We start from the raw sequence: 15,266 nt of genomic DNA, 5'->3' as shown, positions 1-15,266 counted from the left end.
CAGACGGTACTCCAAAATTTATAAATCCCAGTCGTCCCATCGCGATCACAATTACGCGTGTATATTGGGCATGGCTATCATATGGGAAACAATAGGTTTGAGGCATCAAATCTCCGACCGATTGCTATCTCCTGATTCACTTTGAGGGGGAAGCAGCTGGAGGTAACTAAGTACTGAAAGACACTGATATCCCCAGTTCAAAAGGTAGGCGATACTGCCACCTGGCGGGATTCAATCGTCATTGCAATTTTAACGTAGGCAGCGGTGCCAGGGAGACACAGGCAGCTCCGAGCGTTTAGAATGGGGATCAAAGGAAAAATATCAAAGGATCTAAAAACGAGAACTCGTTTTTGGCGCTCAACCGTTGGCGACGAAACACGAGAATACTCGTTTTTGGCGGCCAATGAGTTAAGGGGAAGGGATGATTAGGTGGCCTTGATGTCAGATACCTGATTGGGAATTTGCCAGGAACGTTGGGGAAACCCCTACTTTTTACGATAGGCTTCTGGGTTCTTTAACGACCGAATTCAGTCAGGACCTCGGTTTATCGTCTCATCCGAAGGACGGCACTCGCAGCTGTGCAGTGTCCCTATCACTGTAACAGGGGCATTGTTGCTGACAAGTCCAGAGGACAGAGTGCCCCTTGCTGGACAACAACACCACTTTCCCGACAGCAGCCTTGACCAGGGCTCGAACCGGTGATCTTCCGATCATGAGTCCGGAGCTCTACTTATGTAGCCACGCTGCTGGACAACAGTCCATTTGGTCAGACTCTGCCATTGGGTACTGACTTCAGTACAGCCCATTTGGTCAAACTCTGTGCCTGACTTCAGTACAGCCCATTTCGTCAGACTCTGTAAATGTTGGGTACTGACTTCAGTACAGTCCATTTGGTCAGACTCTGTGCCGTTGGGTACTGACTTCAGTACAAATAAAAAATGCATGCCAGGATGGTGTGGTTGTAGAGAGGCAGACTTGTAACTGAAAGGTTGCTGGCTCGATCCTTGGTGCCGACAGGAGGGTGTATTCTAGTTGTGAGCTAGCGACTGGACAGTTGCAGGTATTTCCACGGTGCCCACTATCTCTGCCGAAGTGGCCTAGAGCAAGGCACTGAACCCCAAAACTGCTCCAGGGGCGCTGCAGAGTTGCAGGTGATCCTGCGCTCCAACCTCCACTGCATTTTTTTGTCTACCTACTGCATGGAGCAACCCCAGATGTTACAACCCAGTGATATTACTGGGTTCTCTCTCTGATTTCTAACTTTAGAGACTGCTGTGACTGCGGTGCATGTTCACAGATACTGACGGAACTGGCCTGGGTCACAGGAAGAACATACTGACGGAACTGGCCTGGGTCACAGGAAGAACATACTGACGGAACTGACCTGGGTCACAGGAAGAACATACTGACGGAACTGGCCTGGGTCACAGGAAGAACATACTGACGGAACTGGCCTGGGTGACAGGAAGAACATACTGACTGAACTGGCCTGGGTCACAGGAAGAACATACTGACGGAACTGGCCTGGGTGACAGGAAGAACATACTGACTGAACTGGCCTGGGTCACAGGAAGAACATACTGACTGAACTGGCCTGGGTCACAGGAAGAACATACTGACGGAACTGGCCTGGGTCACAGGAAGAACATAGTGACGGAACTGGCCTGGGTCACAGGAAGAACATACTGACGGAACTGGCCTGGGGTCACAGGAAGAACATACTGACGGAACTGGCCTGGGTCACAGGAAGAACATACTGACGGAACTGGCCTGGGTCACAGGAAGAACATACTGACGGAACTGGCCTGCGTCACAGGAAGAACATACTGACTGAACTGGCCTGGGTCACAGGAAGAATATGTGAATTCCTGCCATAAAATGGATGGCATTCTCCTATAAGTAAATCTTTATTTATTTTTTAATCAAGACATGTCTTGATGATTTCCATGGTTACATTCATTATTCACATCACATCAGTCATTAACGTGACCATGTTTTTTTTTTTATCCACTTTTTCTCCCATTTTTCTATATTTTCTCCCATCCCAATTTCGTATCATCCAATTCAACCCTCCCCTGTCACGAACGCTGTTTCTTGCCTCCCACAAGCCGGCTGCAATGTGGACTAAGTCATACATAGCACAAGTCCCCTCCGGTACTTGAGGTAACAGCAGTCGCATCTTTTCACCTGCGCAGCTCAATCTCTGTGTCGAGGAGTAACGCGTGGGAGGCTCACGCTGCCCCCGACACTTCCTGATTCTACTGCGCAGGCGCACCAACCGACTTGTAGGAGTCGCTTGTTCACAACGCCCGATCCCCACCCTTCAGTTTCCCTCCCCGTAATACGGCCAATGTGTATTACTGCGGACGACCAGCTAAACTGAAAACAATGTGGAGAGCTGGATTCGAACACGCGAATCCTAGCGTCTCCACACTGGTGGCGAGTGCCTTGCCCACTACACCACCTAGCCGCCCCCTTTAACATGACCATGTTAGAGATAGATGACTCACTGTCAGATAACTCAAACAACCTTCTGGTTATCTTAGGCTACGTTCACACTGCAAGCCTTAGTGCTCAATTCTGATTTATTGCTCAGATCTGACTTTTTTTGTTTGGCTGTTCACATCATTTAAAATTTGTTTTTAATGTGGCCAATATCAGATTCCAGTGTGAAGCTTGCAGTCTGAATGTAGCCAAACAGTCTCCAACAACACCAATACACCATAATTCTGGAGTTAGCTGCCTTTCTGGCTATACTTTTATTAAGATGTTCCACCTGACATTACGCCACAGTATTTATTCAACATCTGATACTTGACAAATGCATGCATCATTAACCATTTCTCTACCACAATACAGAAGATTAACCTTTCACTTCCATACGGTTAACAGTCTGTAGTGTTCAAGTTTCAAGTTTCTTTAATAGTTGTCATACAGAAGTACAGAATACTTTCATACAAAATGCTTCTTACTGTTACGCTCCAGAGACTGTGCTAGACAAGATAGTATCAAATAACATAGTATAGCATGTAAATTAGAAGTAGAAAATGAGGTCACAGTGTTCAGTATAGACATATGTACAATGTTCGATGCAGAATAGACGTAACTGAGTTACCATATAATATACAATACTATGCAGTGTACTAATGTACAATACTATATAGTGCAAAGCAGAAATGGGATGAGGTACAATTTAGGTACAATTTACAGTAAGGTGTACGAGTTGTAGTGCAATCCTTCATCAATAAATATAAAGTGTGGGGAGTGGGTGCTACAGTGTGTTTGTTTAAAGTGAGTGTGTGCTATAAAGTGTGTAGAGTGGGTGCTACAGTGTGTTTGTTTAAAGTGAGTGTGTGCGTGTGGATGTGTGTGCTATGTGCGTTTGATGGTTGTTGTTGTGTAGTGTTCATTGTTCGTTGAGCAGCCTGATGGCCTGGGGATAGAAGCTTCTTCTGAGTCTTTCTGTGCTCGCCTTGAGACTCCGGTATCGCTTGCCTGACCGCAGCAGTTCAAAGAGGCAGTTGTTCGGGTGACTGGAGTCTTTAATGATTCTCTTAGCCTTGCCCCTGCACCGCTTGTTGTAAATGTTCTGGAGGGTGGGGAGCCCCCCTCCAATTGTGCGTTCGGCTGAACGTGTCACTCTTTGTAGTCTGCTTCGGTCTTGTGCAGTGCTATTCCCAAACCAGGAGGTGATGTTGCCAGTCAGGATGCTCTCTATTGTACATGAGTAGAAGTTCTTAAGGATCTTCTGACTGACTTGGTGGTAGTGAAAGGGTTAACCTGATGGAAACAAGACAAACGTCTTTCTCAGGTCTGCATCCCCTTAACAATTGTATGTATTGAGCCGTACTGTATTGTACCCATTCTGCAATCTGTTAAATAAAGTTTTCATTCATTCATTCACACCTTCTGTAGTGTGATAGTGAAACGGTTAACCGTCTGTAGTGTGGTAGCGAAAGGGTTAACCGTCTGTAGTGTGGTAGTGAAAGGGTTAACCTTCTGTAGTATGGTAGTGAAAGGGTTAACAGTCTGTAGTGTGGTAGCGAAAGGGTTAACCGTCTGTAGTGTGGTAGTGAAAGGGTTAACCGTCTGTAGTGTGGTAGTGAAAGGGTTAACCCTTTCTAGTGTGGTTAAAGGGGAACGCCCATTTTAAGAAGTCACATACTGTTCTTCCTGTGCTCCAGGACAGTTCAGTCAGTATTTGTGAACATGGTATCTTAAGGACACACACAAGATCCTATCAAATCTTCTCATCTCACTGTCAAATCTTCTCATCTCACTGGACAGAACTATCAACCATCCGACTGAAGCAGTCTGACTGGTAGAGCCATAGTATCAGGTCTCTGCCTCAACATTGTCATTCATCTCCTATACTTTGGTTTCCCTCACATTGACTCTGCAATTACATTTTATTTCAAGGATTCGTAAGTGTTCTTCACTCATCTCATTCCTCTTCCGCCTCTCTTCCCCAATTACGTTATTGAGATTTCAGCTTGATTCACTTCTGGGGAACGAGGTGAAGTGTGAGACGATGAATATAAAGAAGGCTATAATTAATAAGAGTAAATGGCCAGATGGCGTTGCTTCCCACCCACCCACCCAGATTGCTCGTTTATGTGTCATACTGAGCCAGATTCTCCCCCTTTGTGTTAAAAGCTTTTGATTGACAGGTGATGATATCTCCAATAAAAGAACGTTCTCTGTGATGCATCCGCTATGAATAGATTCACAGCTGATGATTTGAGGCAGATACTGTATCTCCCATAAAGGAACATTCTCTGGGATCCATCCACTGAATTGTTGCCCTAGTTGAACATGGCTTCTAAGCAAGGATGTATTATGCCATTAACTGCCAACAATGTGGCTTGTTAGTAATTTCTCAGACCACACACTAACACACATACAGTACATTATATCATCCACACAAACACAAAGTACACACACACAGACAGCATGCAGAGGGTTGTAATTCTACTGAATTCCCATTAGATTGAATGCTGCAAAGTCTGTCTAAAGAGAAGTAGGTTCACTCTCCAGACATCTTGATAACGGGGACTAACAAGACCTGACCCCTATCTCTTTTAATGGGGAGTAATCTGTATCTAAAGAATCTGTCATACTTCTTTCATATCTGAAGTCACTGATGAGTTACTGAGGCCATTATTTCTCGGCTTAGACCAGCTTCTACGCATTCGGCATCTAGTTGATCCATACTTACCATGGAAACCACTCACTGTGCAATTCCCAGCCTTTTGGCATATTTAAAACTCACATTTTACCTTAGGATCCAGTAAATAAAATGTTTACATAACATAAAAATCACATCACATTTGATTATTGTCTCAGAATTAGGGGTGTAAAGGTACACGTATCCGTACCGAACTGTTTCATTGTGTACCGTACCGAACGGCTGTGTACCGAACGAATACAACGGCATGTTAACCACTAACGACCGCCCACCGGGGGCTGTTTTTTTCACAATCTAATATAATTATTATTATTCTTTTTTTAAGTCGATTATTAATTTCAATATAGAATATATGTTGACAGCCCTACAAATACAATTAGTTACTGCACACTAATATCACCCCTGAGTGGAACATGGAAAGCCAAACTTTCCCCCACTGTACCCGAAAACCCGTACCGAACCGTGACTTCGAAACCGAGGTACGTACCGAACCGTGTTTTTTGTGTACCGTTACACCCCTACTCAGAATATGTTTATTTTGCAGTCAGTGCTTTCGTCGTTGCCACCATCTTTAGTGTTATAATATGGATTTCCCTATTCAAAACTACCAGTGATCCTTCTCCTCATTATATAGACTGTCTCTGGATGCTGGCAGTTACCTGTACATGTGATGTAGTGATCTACTGTGTATTGAATGCACAGTGCAGAGTTGCAGTTCAACTGCATTTCCATGAAATGGGGATATTTTAATCAAAACATTATTATGTGTGTATCCCAAGCTTAACTTCCCATGCAAAATCTCCAAAGATTTACCTGAAAGTGTCTGACCCTTTGCAACCCTAATTGCATACGAACATAACGTGTCTCTCGGTTCTTTGAACAACAACATTATTTTCCCCTCACCACATAGATCCTTGATGTGCGGAATGTGATGGTGGTTGTGTCTCGCTGGTATGGGGGTATTCTGCTGGGTCCAGACCGCTTCAAGCACATCAACAACTGTGCCAGAAACATCTTGGTGCAGGAAGGATTCACTTCCTCCACGGTGAGATACTATTGAGCTCTCTGTGGCTTGCCATTTTCAGTCACACTGACTAGGACAGCAGTCGAATGCAAAGGGTGTATCCACGGAAAAACACCCCAATCCTCAATGACGCTTTTTGACGATGCCCCCCCTAATAATACATATTGATGCTATCGGTAAGATATCACAACAGGGAAAATATGTTTAAAATGTCATCATGGTATGTTTTTCACTGTGAGGCCAAATTATGCAAAACGTCACAGGCCTCCTTGATATAGTAGGACAAACATTAGTTAATTTTGATGCCAATCAGATAAAGCGTTCATTTAAAATACAATTCAGTAATTTAGCTGACGTTTACAAATTGTGTACAACAAGTCAGCAGGAGGGGTACACCTCTGGTGGCTAAGGGTAAGTGGTATTGTTCGTCTAGCAGTGCCAAACTTGAGTGCTTCACTGTGAGTGCATAGTCGTATAGACTTATTAGCATAGTAGGTAGTAGTATAAGTATAGTAGTACATACTACATAGTAGATAGTAGTATAGACTGACGAGCCTGGTGGGGACCAGACTCGCCACGGTTCAAACAAACAAATTCAAAGGTCCACACGAGCAATATCAATCAATATGAATATTTATTGAATTAAAGGCAAAAATCCAGTTTGATGGGCAAGAGAATGGTCATAGACAGTCCGATGGTCAAAAACACAAAACAGGCTCGCAGACAGAAAAAGGGATTGTTCAATACTCAGGGTAGTCGTCCGGTCCAAGGTCAGTACACAAGGGGGAATCTCAGCCAGTCCAGGGTCCAGTACACAAAGAACACCTACTCGCTTTCTCCTCACCTCTCACTACCTCTCACCATCACAACTCTGAATACACAATCTCTCTCTCTCTCAATACCACAACTCCAACTCCTACTCCGCTCAACTTACTCATGACTAACCAAGTGGTTTTGTAGTGTGTGTCTGGGGTGTGTGCACGTGAGATGTGTGTGATCTAATTATGCGCAGGTGTATTCTATCAGTACTAATCAGCTAGTGTGTGTGTCGGGAGTGTGTGCATGTGAGATGTGTGAACTAATGCTGCGCAGGTGTATTCTATCAGTCCTAATCAGTACTAATCCTGTGGCAGAAGTAACTCCCATCCTTCACATATCCATGGGAGGGGGGAGGAGATCTGTCACAAGACATAGTAGCATAGTACATAATAGTTGTAAAACATTTTCTAGTAGAACATGTTGCTCAGGTTCAGTTTGAGGTGGTTGGTCGTCATCCAGGCAGGCCGAGATCTGTTAAGAGACTTGGGTATCAGAGGGAGGAAAGGAGAGGAAGAGTTGAGTGTCATCAGCATAGAAGTGGTATGAGAAGGCATGATAAGTTATAATGTTACCCAGAGATTTGGTATAGAGACAGAAGACGAGGGGTCCAAGGACCGAGCCCTGTCTGTAGGGGGCAGGGTCCGATGGGCTGCTTCTCCATGATACCCGTTGAGGTAGGATAACAGCCATGCCAGCCCAGAACCTACACCTCCCATTCCAGCAAGGGATGTGAGTAGGATCTGATGGTTGACTGTGTTGAAGGCTACTGACGGGTCCAGGAGAATCAGGACAGAGGAGAGGCCTTTCACTCTTTGTAAGGGAAGAGCCTCTGTGACTGCTATGAGGGAGACTGCTCTGTGGAGTGACTGGTCTTGACTGGACTGATTTGAGTCCATGTGGTCATTCTGTAATAGATAGTCAGTGAGCTGGTTGGATACAGCACGTTCAAGTGATTTAATTTGAAGAGAGACATGGTGATGATAGTTATCTCTGACGGTGGGGTTCAGAGTTTTGATGATCGGTGTGACTCTGGCTTGTTTTAGAGAGGTGGGAGCCACCCTGGAGTTGAGAGAGAGGTTGATGATTGCAGTCAGGAATGGGAGGATGTCTGGTGCAATAGTGTGAGTGGAGAAGGTATCAAGTCCAGCTGGCATGTAGTGGGATGGTTCGACATCACACGTGTCCGAATTTCTGTGTCTTAAAGGGGAGAGAAAGATGACAAAGTGTGGTTCCTGTTTCAGCACTTGGGAATAGGGGGTTGGGAGAAGCAGCTGCGGATGTTCTCTAGAGAGAGTGGAGGGATGGGTGGGGGGGGGGGCGTTTGTGGAGGTTCTTAGCCGAGGCCTCAATCTTATGGTGAAAGAAAGAGGCTTTGGCAGTAGTAATGTTTTTGGAGAATGCTGAGAAGTCATGATAAGTAGTGATGTCACCAGTGAGGCGGGTCTTTTAGCACTTCCTCTCTGCAGCTCTCAAGCTCTGTCTTTCTTCTCTAACTGAATCTGTCAGCCATGGTCTGGGTGTGGAACGGCTGGCAGGCTTCTTGGTGAGGGGACATATGTAGCCCCTTTTACCCCAGTTGACTTAGAGGGCAGGGCCCTAGGTTCGTAACACCTAGCTCTTACTAATCTAATAATAGAAATATACGAATATCTGTTTGGTATATAACATCAATACCTTTGAAATAGAAATGATCAAGCCAGACACTTAACTTTAAATATAAAAATAATCTGTATTGAACATAGTGTTATATATTACATACACCGTGTGTATATATATACACATTACCGAATAAAGAAAATGTTAGTTAGTTAATAAATAGAGTATTGTCTCTCAAAGGCACCGTGTGCTCACTATCAAAAAAGGAAAACAAAATAACAGAGCTGTTACTCTGTACTCAGGTTCAAACTCAAAGGCACCATGTGCTCAATATCAAAAAAGGAAATATAAATGAAAACCTATATCCAAAATGGCATTAATGATACAGCTAATTACAAATGAAATATCCTGTACAATAATACAATATACTAATATACCTAAGCCGGCATCTAATAAACAAAAACAAACAAACAAAAACCCCCGTTGCAGGCCTGATTGATGGGAAACTCACAATCCCATTTAATCTTCAGCTCTAATGAGCCAAAGTACTCACGGTCCGGAGTCAGTGTTCAGGTGGGGGGAAAGGAGAAAGTGGAGATTGAGCACGATGCAATGTGAAGTCCTGGTGGGCCTCCCACGCTGCCAGAGGAAGTCTGTACAGGCCTTGGTAGCACAGACTGCTATCTGGTTCCCGAAATCTGTACAGGCCCTGGTAGCACAGACCGCTTATCCTGTTCTCGAAGTCTGTACAGGCCCTGGTAGCACAGACCGCTTATCCTGTTCTTGAATGTAGTGGGTTTCCGGGTTAGCTATCCGGGCCCTGCTACTGTTTACCTAGCTTAGCCAGCTAGCCTCAAGACCCAGTCCAATGTGGAGCAATTGATTAGGCATGCCTATCTAACATGCACAATTCCCCGACATCACATATAATGTTCAGCGTGTGTTCTAGGCCAGAACACTTGATAACACTATACTGGATACAACTTAGCAATGGTGTGTCAAACATTTGCACACTCTTCCACCTGCTTCTCTCAACCTCTCCCTTCCTGGACTCGAGAGCTCTTCTTCTTCTTCTTCTTCTTTTCTATTTTTTGGCGGTTGGCAAACACTTTCGACGAGCATTACCGCCATCTACTGAAAAGGAGTGTGGATCTGGATGTCCTAAATCCTATAAAATAAACCTGTCGTTCTCAAAAAATAAAACAAACTCTCCATACACACTTCCCCAGAATTCCTTTGCAAAATATCAACTATTTTAAGCGCTATCTTTTCCCTCTTCAAATCCCTAATAAGACCTTTCCTCTGCCTTTGATACAATGCACACTGCTCTACCACATGTTCTACCGTTTCTAGACTAACCCTACACTCACATTGCCCATCAATATGCTTCTTTAACATAACTAACGTACTATTCAACCCTGTATGCCCCAACCTCATCCTTGTAAACACGTCCTCTTCTTGCTTGCTCCTACTAGTAGCCCTACTCCAACCCACCCTCTTCTGCACCCCATAAAACCATCTCCCTAACCTCTCATTATCCCACATGCCTCTCCATTTTTCCTTAGCCTTCATTTTGACTATACTCTGGATTTCAGCCTTACTAATCTGTACATTCATTGTAACCCCATCAAGTCCACAAGCTCCTTTGGCCAACTTGTCCGCAAACTCATTCCCTCGAACCCCTATATGGGCCGGCACCCACAAAAAGACCACCGTACTACCCGAACGCCTAAGTCTGTCCACCATCTGCACTATTTCCAGCACAATATCCATCCTTGACTGACTCGAGAGCTCAATCACCACACCTGGTTAAACCCAGTCCCATCAACCCTGACCTTTTTCCTGATTGGCCAAGCCACAGTTCCCAGTTCACATAGACAGGAGTTCTACATATTACCCATACATGAAATAATGGTATATGTAGAACATATTACCCAGAGGTAAATAAGATATACAAAATACAAAATAATAACATATATTTAACATATATTATATTAACAGGATAACCACTGGGTTAATATTACCAGGGTTAGTTAATATTACCAGGGTTACACATAGCTTGCGGGGACAGGAGGTTGAGAGGCCTGCAAGGAGGGTGGAGGTTGCTGTATCTGAAAAGAGAGCAGAAAAATAGTGGACAGGATCTCAGAGGAGAGGGTGGAGGGGGACAGGGAGTGTAGGTTGCATTTGAGTGAGACAGTTTGAGTTGGAGTGGATGATTTGGGGTTTAGCATAAAAGTTTGTGAAAAGGACACCAATGCAGGAGACGCTGGGTTCGAGCCCAGCTCTCCGCATTGCTATCAGCTTGGCTGGTCGTTCATACTAACACAATTGGCAATGTTAGGGGTGGGAAAGCTGATGGGTGGGGATCAGACGTTGTGGACAGCGACTCCTACAGGTCGGTTGGTGCGCCTGCGCAGCAGAATCAGGAAGCGACGGGGGCGGCGTGACACGTGATGTAAGGCTTCGTCCACATTGCAGCCGGCTTGTGGGAGGCATGGCCTAACAGCGTTCGAGACAGGGGAGGGTAGAATTGGACGATACGAAATTGGGATGGGAGAAAAATAGAAAATGGGAGAAAAAAGTAGATCAAAAACAAAAAAGTTTGTGAAAAGGATACAAAGAAGTAGTCTGATACATGGAGGGGAGTTACCGTGGTGTTAATTATGCTGCAGTCACAGGAGAATATGAGATCCAGGGAGCTGCCGGCCTTGTGGGTGGGAGGCATGACAGTGGGAGTCAGGTTGAAGGACTGTAGGAGAGAGACTACTGTGGCAGACTGGAAAGAGTCAAGTAGGTTGACGTCACCCATTAGCACCAGGGGGGTGCCGTCTTCTGGGAAGGAGCTCAAAATCGTGTCCAGCTCATCTGTTCGAGGGGACCTGGAGGGCGATAGGGAGTAACAATGGGGAGATTGAATGGACTAGAGATGGATACAGCATGATATTCGAGAGGAGAGGGTAATACATCACTGGAGGTACGCGATAAGAGGGTGTCATCTAAGAACATGTTTTCCACCCCATCTGCAAGGGAGGAAATGGAGTGTGGGGATGTCTTACCTTATAGGGACATCTGAGGCCCTACTGGGAAACAAATTGACCCTTTTAGTGTTTGTAAACAACAATGTTGTTTTGGCTCCGGACGTCTCCAGGGAAATGCAAATGGGATAGAAATATTAAAAGGATAATAATTCGATTATTTCCGTAATTAAATCACCCAATAAATATTTTTAAATGCCCCTTAACACATTGGGCGCCAATAACGTCATACAACGTGTTTCAAGGTCATGCTAATTCTGCCAAACCACGGCGTACAACGTTATTGATATCATATTTCATTTTTTCGCCATGGTATTCATAATTCCCTCACCCAGCCTCGGCTGATACACTGGGAGCCTGCACAACTCTGCAACGCTTCAATACTGCCGCCTGGTGGATGATCGGGCGAGTTACAACCGGAAATGGATCTCTGGTGATCTCCGTGCATCTGGGAAATGCGTCCGGCACTCACATATTGTTGCGGGACTCTAGACACACATCCGTGTATATGGATCGCTGCCATAACTCAATAATCTATATGATTTGGGCGTTTATTATTATTATACAAACCGGAAATGGATGTAGTAGATCGCCGTCAAATAAGTGGGATCTTTTTCATCCAGTCTCATCAGCGAACGGTAAGAGGACAGTAATGTTACTTTGTTTATTATTATTAATGCAAACTGCTCTGATCAATATATCACCCATACTACATAAAGCATTTACTGACGATCACGGAATTATAAACGACCCCCCCCCCCCCCCACCCCCCGTTCATCCGCGCATGATGAGTCATAACGTTTAGGATCATGTACAGTTGAAATTTTTAATATAGCGTGTATCGGCAACAAACGGCAGTTGATAATCTATATATGCGTTTATGCCTATAACTCATGTTCTAGGAATTACTGCAGAAAACGATAAAAACATATTTATATTCTAGACGGTATTTTCGTATGAATCTATTAATGAAAAGGTATAACGTTCCTACATCCTGAACGATAGATAATCGATGTTGAATGGGCCATAGTAATGTCAATTTAGCAATACAATTAAAAAAATTATAGCCCTGCAAAGAAGGTGAACATCTCCATAGGCTTAGAGTGGTGGCAGAGAGTGGTATGAGATGGGCAAACTTTGTGGCAGTTAATGTGTTAAGGTTGAAAGTGGCCCTTTAAGTCCAGTGCTTTTGTCAGTCATATAATCATTACTTTGACCATAATGTAATGTCTTACTCTTGTTTCACAGGATGAGGCAACCAAATCAGGAGGGAAGAGCAAAAAGCCAAGAAACAAGAAGACGAAATGAATCTAAATAAAATATGTTTATAATGATAATGTCACTCAGGGTCATATTAGTCTGTTTTTAAGTTTTCAGCTGAACATTTGTCAAACCGAATGATCTAAAGATGATATGCTTGAGTGTCGCTTACATACATTTTAGAGGTTGAGTACTTGTTTTTTGTCTTTTCACTTTTTCTCCCATCCCCCAATTCTGTCGTTATGCCAATTCCCTCCTGGCCGTTGCGCTGCCCTACTGTCTGGGGAGGGTGTAGACTACCACATGCCTCCTCTGATAGATGTGGAGTTGCCAGTGAGCGTAACACGCATGGAGGTTCATGATATCTCCCCCATATCCCCTCCCTGCTGAACAGGTAGTAGAAGTCTGACCAGTAGGAGTCGCTGTTGCGACGACCAGGACTCATACCCCACTGGCTTCCCACCACATGAACATTTGTGGGGGTAGTTCGTAGGGAGTAGGACGACTGACCAAGCCGGAGGTACCGCCGCCGGGAATTTAACCAGAGTCTCTGCGGTGGTAGGAGAGTGCTTAGACCTCTACACTACCCAGGTACTTTAGAGCGATAGAGTGCCACATTCACACACAAAATTATTTGGATTTACACCTGCAAATACTAGCACTGTCTAAAAAAGATCTAAATGTACGTATCATCTTCTCAAGGGTTCAATGACATTATGGAAAAGATCCCCAGTAAGAAGCTGTACGTTTTAATATGTCTTTGAATTATTTGAATGTATTTGACCTTTTGGCTTGCCAGGAGGCATTAATCATATTGTATTAACATGATATAGCCTTGGGGCATATTCAGAGAATCAGACTTTGACTATACAAATATGATATGTTTACAGCAGACTATAAAATTCAAACTGTATAATGTTTCATGTAATTTTAAATATTAATTAAATATTTCAAGTCATGCAAGTTGTTTTATGATAATGCACATCACAATGGTTTTTATGGCTAAAAATGTGTCTCACATAAAAGGAATTCTTCACCCACCTAATTATGGACAGTTTCACGACAACATAAACATTCGAAATAGAACCAAGTTAACTTCCTGGTGCAATGCAAGGAAACTATAAAAGAAGGAAGGGTCATCACATCACTGAAGTGTGGAAACGTTCAATTCGGGTTGGATAGGATCATCTCCTTGTTTATGACCTTGAATGTCAGAATCATCTGTAATGTGTTGCATTGTTAACCAGCTAACGTTTCATTATTGGTTGATGTATATTTCCTCAGATAGCTGGTATATGTTTTGTATTATCTACATCTCCCATAGACTTCAATAGAATGGCACCAAGCAGAACATACGGTTATATCTATAACCATAGTTATATGAGTGTAGTGACGCTCTGCGTCTACTGGAATACATCCCTGTATCAGTACTAGCACTGAATAAATCTCCACATGCACCTTTACACACCCATCCGCCTGGCCACACCCCCATCCGCTCCTCTACATAAGCAGGGGTATGGCCATACTAACAGCTCCTTCCCAAGTCTTTCACCACAAAGGCGAAGACCACTGGGCCCTCAGTGAGTCCGACACAGAGCGTCACTACACTCATATAACTATGGTTATAGATATAATCATACGTTATAGGTCGTGTAGCTCCGCTCTGCGTCTACTGGAATACAGGAGCTGAGCAGAGCGGAAGCTCGACAAATGTACCCGCTGAGGCCCCCCACAACCATCAGAACCGGGGAGGACCCGGACCCCCATAGTGGAGGACGGGAGGGAATCTGATCCGACTGTGCGAAGAGGAGTTTAGCAACTCAAACGCACAGGGTGAGCAGACCGTGGGACTTACCTTCCACAGAAGAACCCACGACTACACAAACGCGCAACCCACATGCCACTAGGGAACGAACGGGAAGAAATAAAACCCCTGTTACAACCCCTAATATCACGGGGTCAAAGGCAAAAACCCAACCCCGTGGCAAGGCCGTAGCAGCGGAGCGCGAAGGAGGACCCAGCCCCAGGAAGGGACTGGACCCCCCAGAAAAAGGGGGCCTGGTGAGGCCAACGACGCCGCAGCATCGAGACCCCACCAGGCGGTCACTAGTGACACCACCCCCCACATCGCCAGCGTATTCGGACAGGGCCCATCCAAGAGCAGGCCCTTCCCCCCCCCTACAGCACGCCGCCCCGAAGCACTCAAGAGGCTACACCCACAGCGGGACCAGGCAGCGCACCGGGGAAACAACCCCCAAAAGAGGTCGATCCCTCAATCCAGGCAACAGGCCACTCGACCTGAGCCTGAAGCACTGCGGACTAGACAGGCGCCAAAGGGGTC

The 15,266-nt window shown here is 44.8% G+C and overlaps 1 protein-coding gene across 1 annotated transcript in view; it reads left to right on the top strand.

The window, feature by feature from the left end:
• Window positions 1-13,884, top strand: part of impact (impact RWD domain protein) — a 110,773-nt gene extending 96,889 nt beyond the window's left edge. The window contains exons 10-11 of the mRNA XM_084308808.1: window positions 6,099-6,233; window positions 12,914-13,884. Of these exons, the coding sequence (XP_084164934.1) occupies window positions 6,099-6,233; window positions 12,914-12,973 (195 nt within the window). The 3' untranslated portion in view covers window positions 12,974-13,884. The remainder of the gene's footprint in view (window positions 1-6,098; window positions 6,234-12,913) is intronic.
• The last annotated feature ends 1,382 nt before the right edge of the window (window positions 13,885-15,266 follow it).

The sequence above is a fragment of the Notolepis coatsorum genome (assembly GCF_963971535.1).
Source record: "Notolepis coatsorum genome assembly, chromosome: 2".
Taxonomy (NCBI): Eukaryota; Metazoa; Chordata; class Actinopteri; order Aulopiformes; family Paralepididae; genus Notolepis; species Notolepis coatsorum.
The sequence above is the reverse complement of the archived record's forward strand: the minus strand, read 5'-3'. Positions and strand labels throughout refer to the sequence as shown.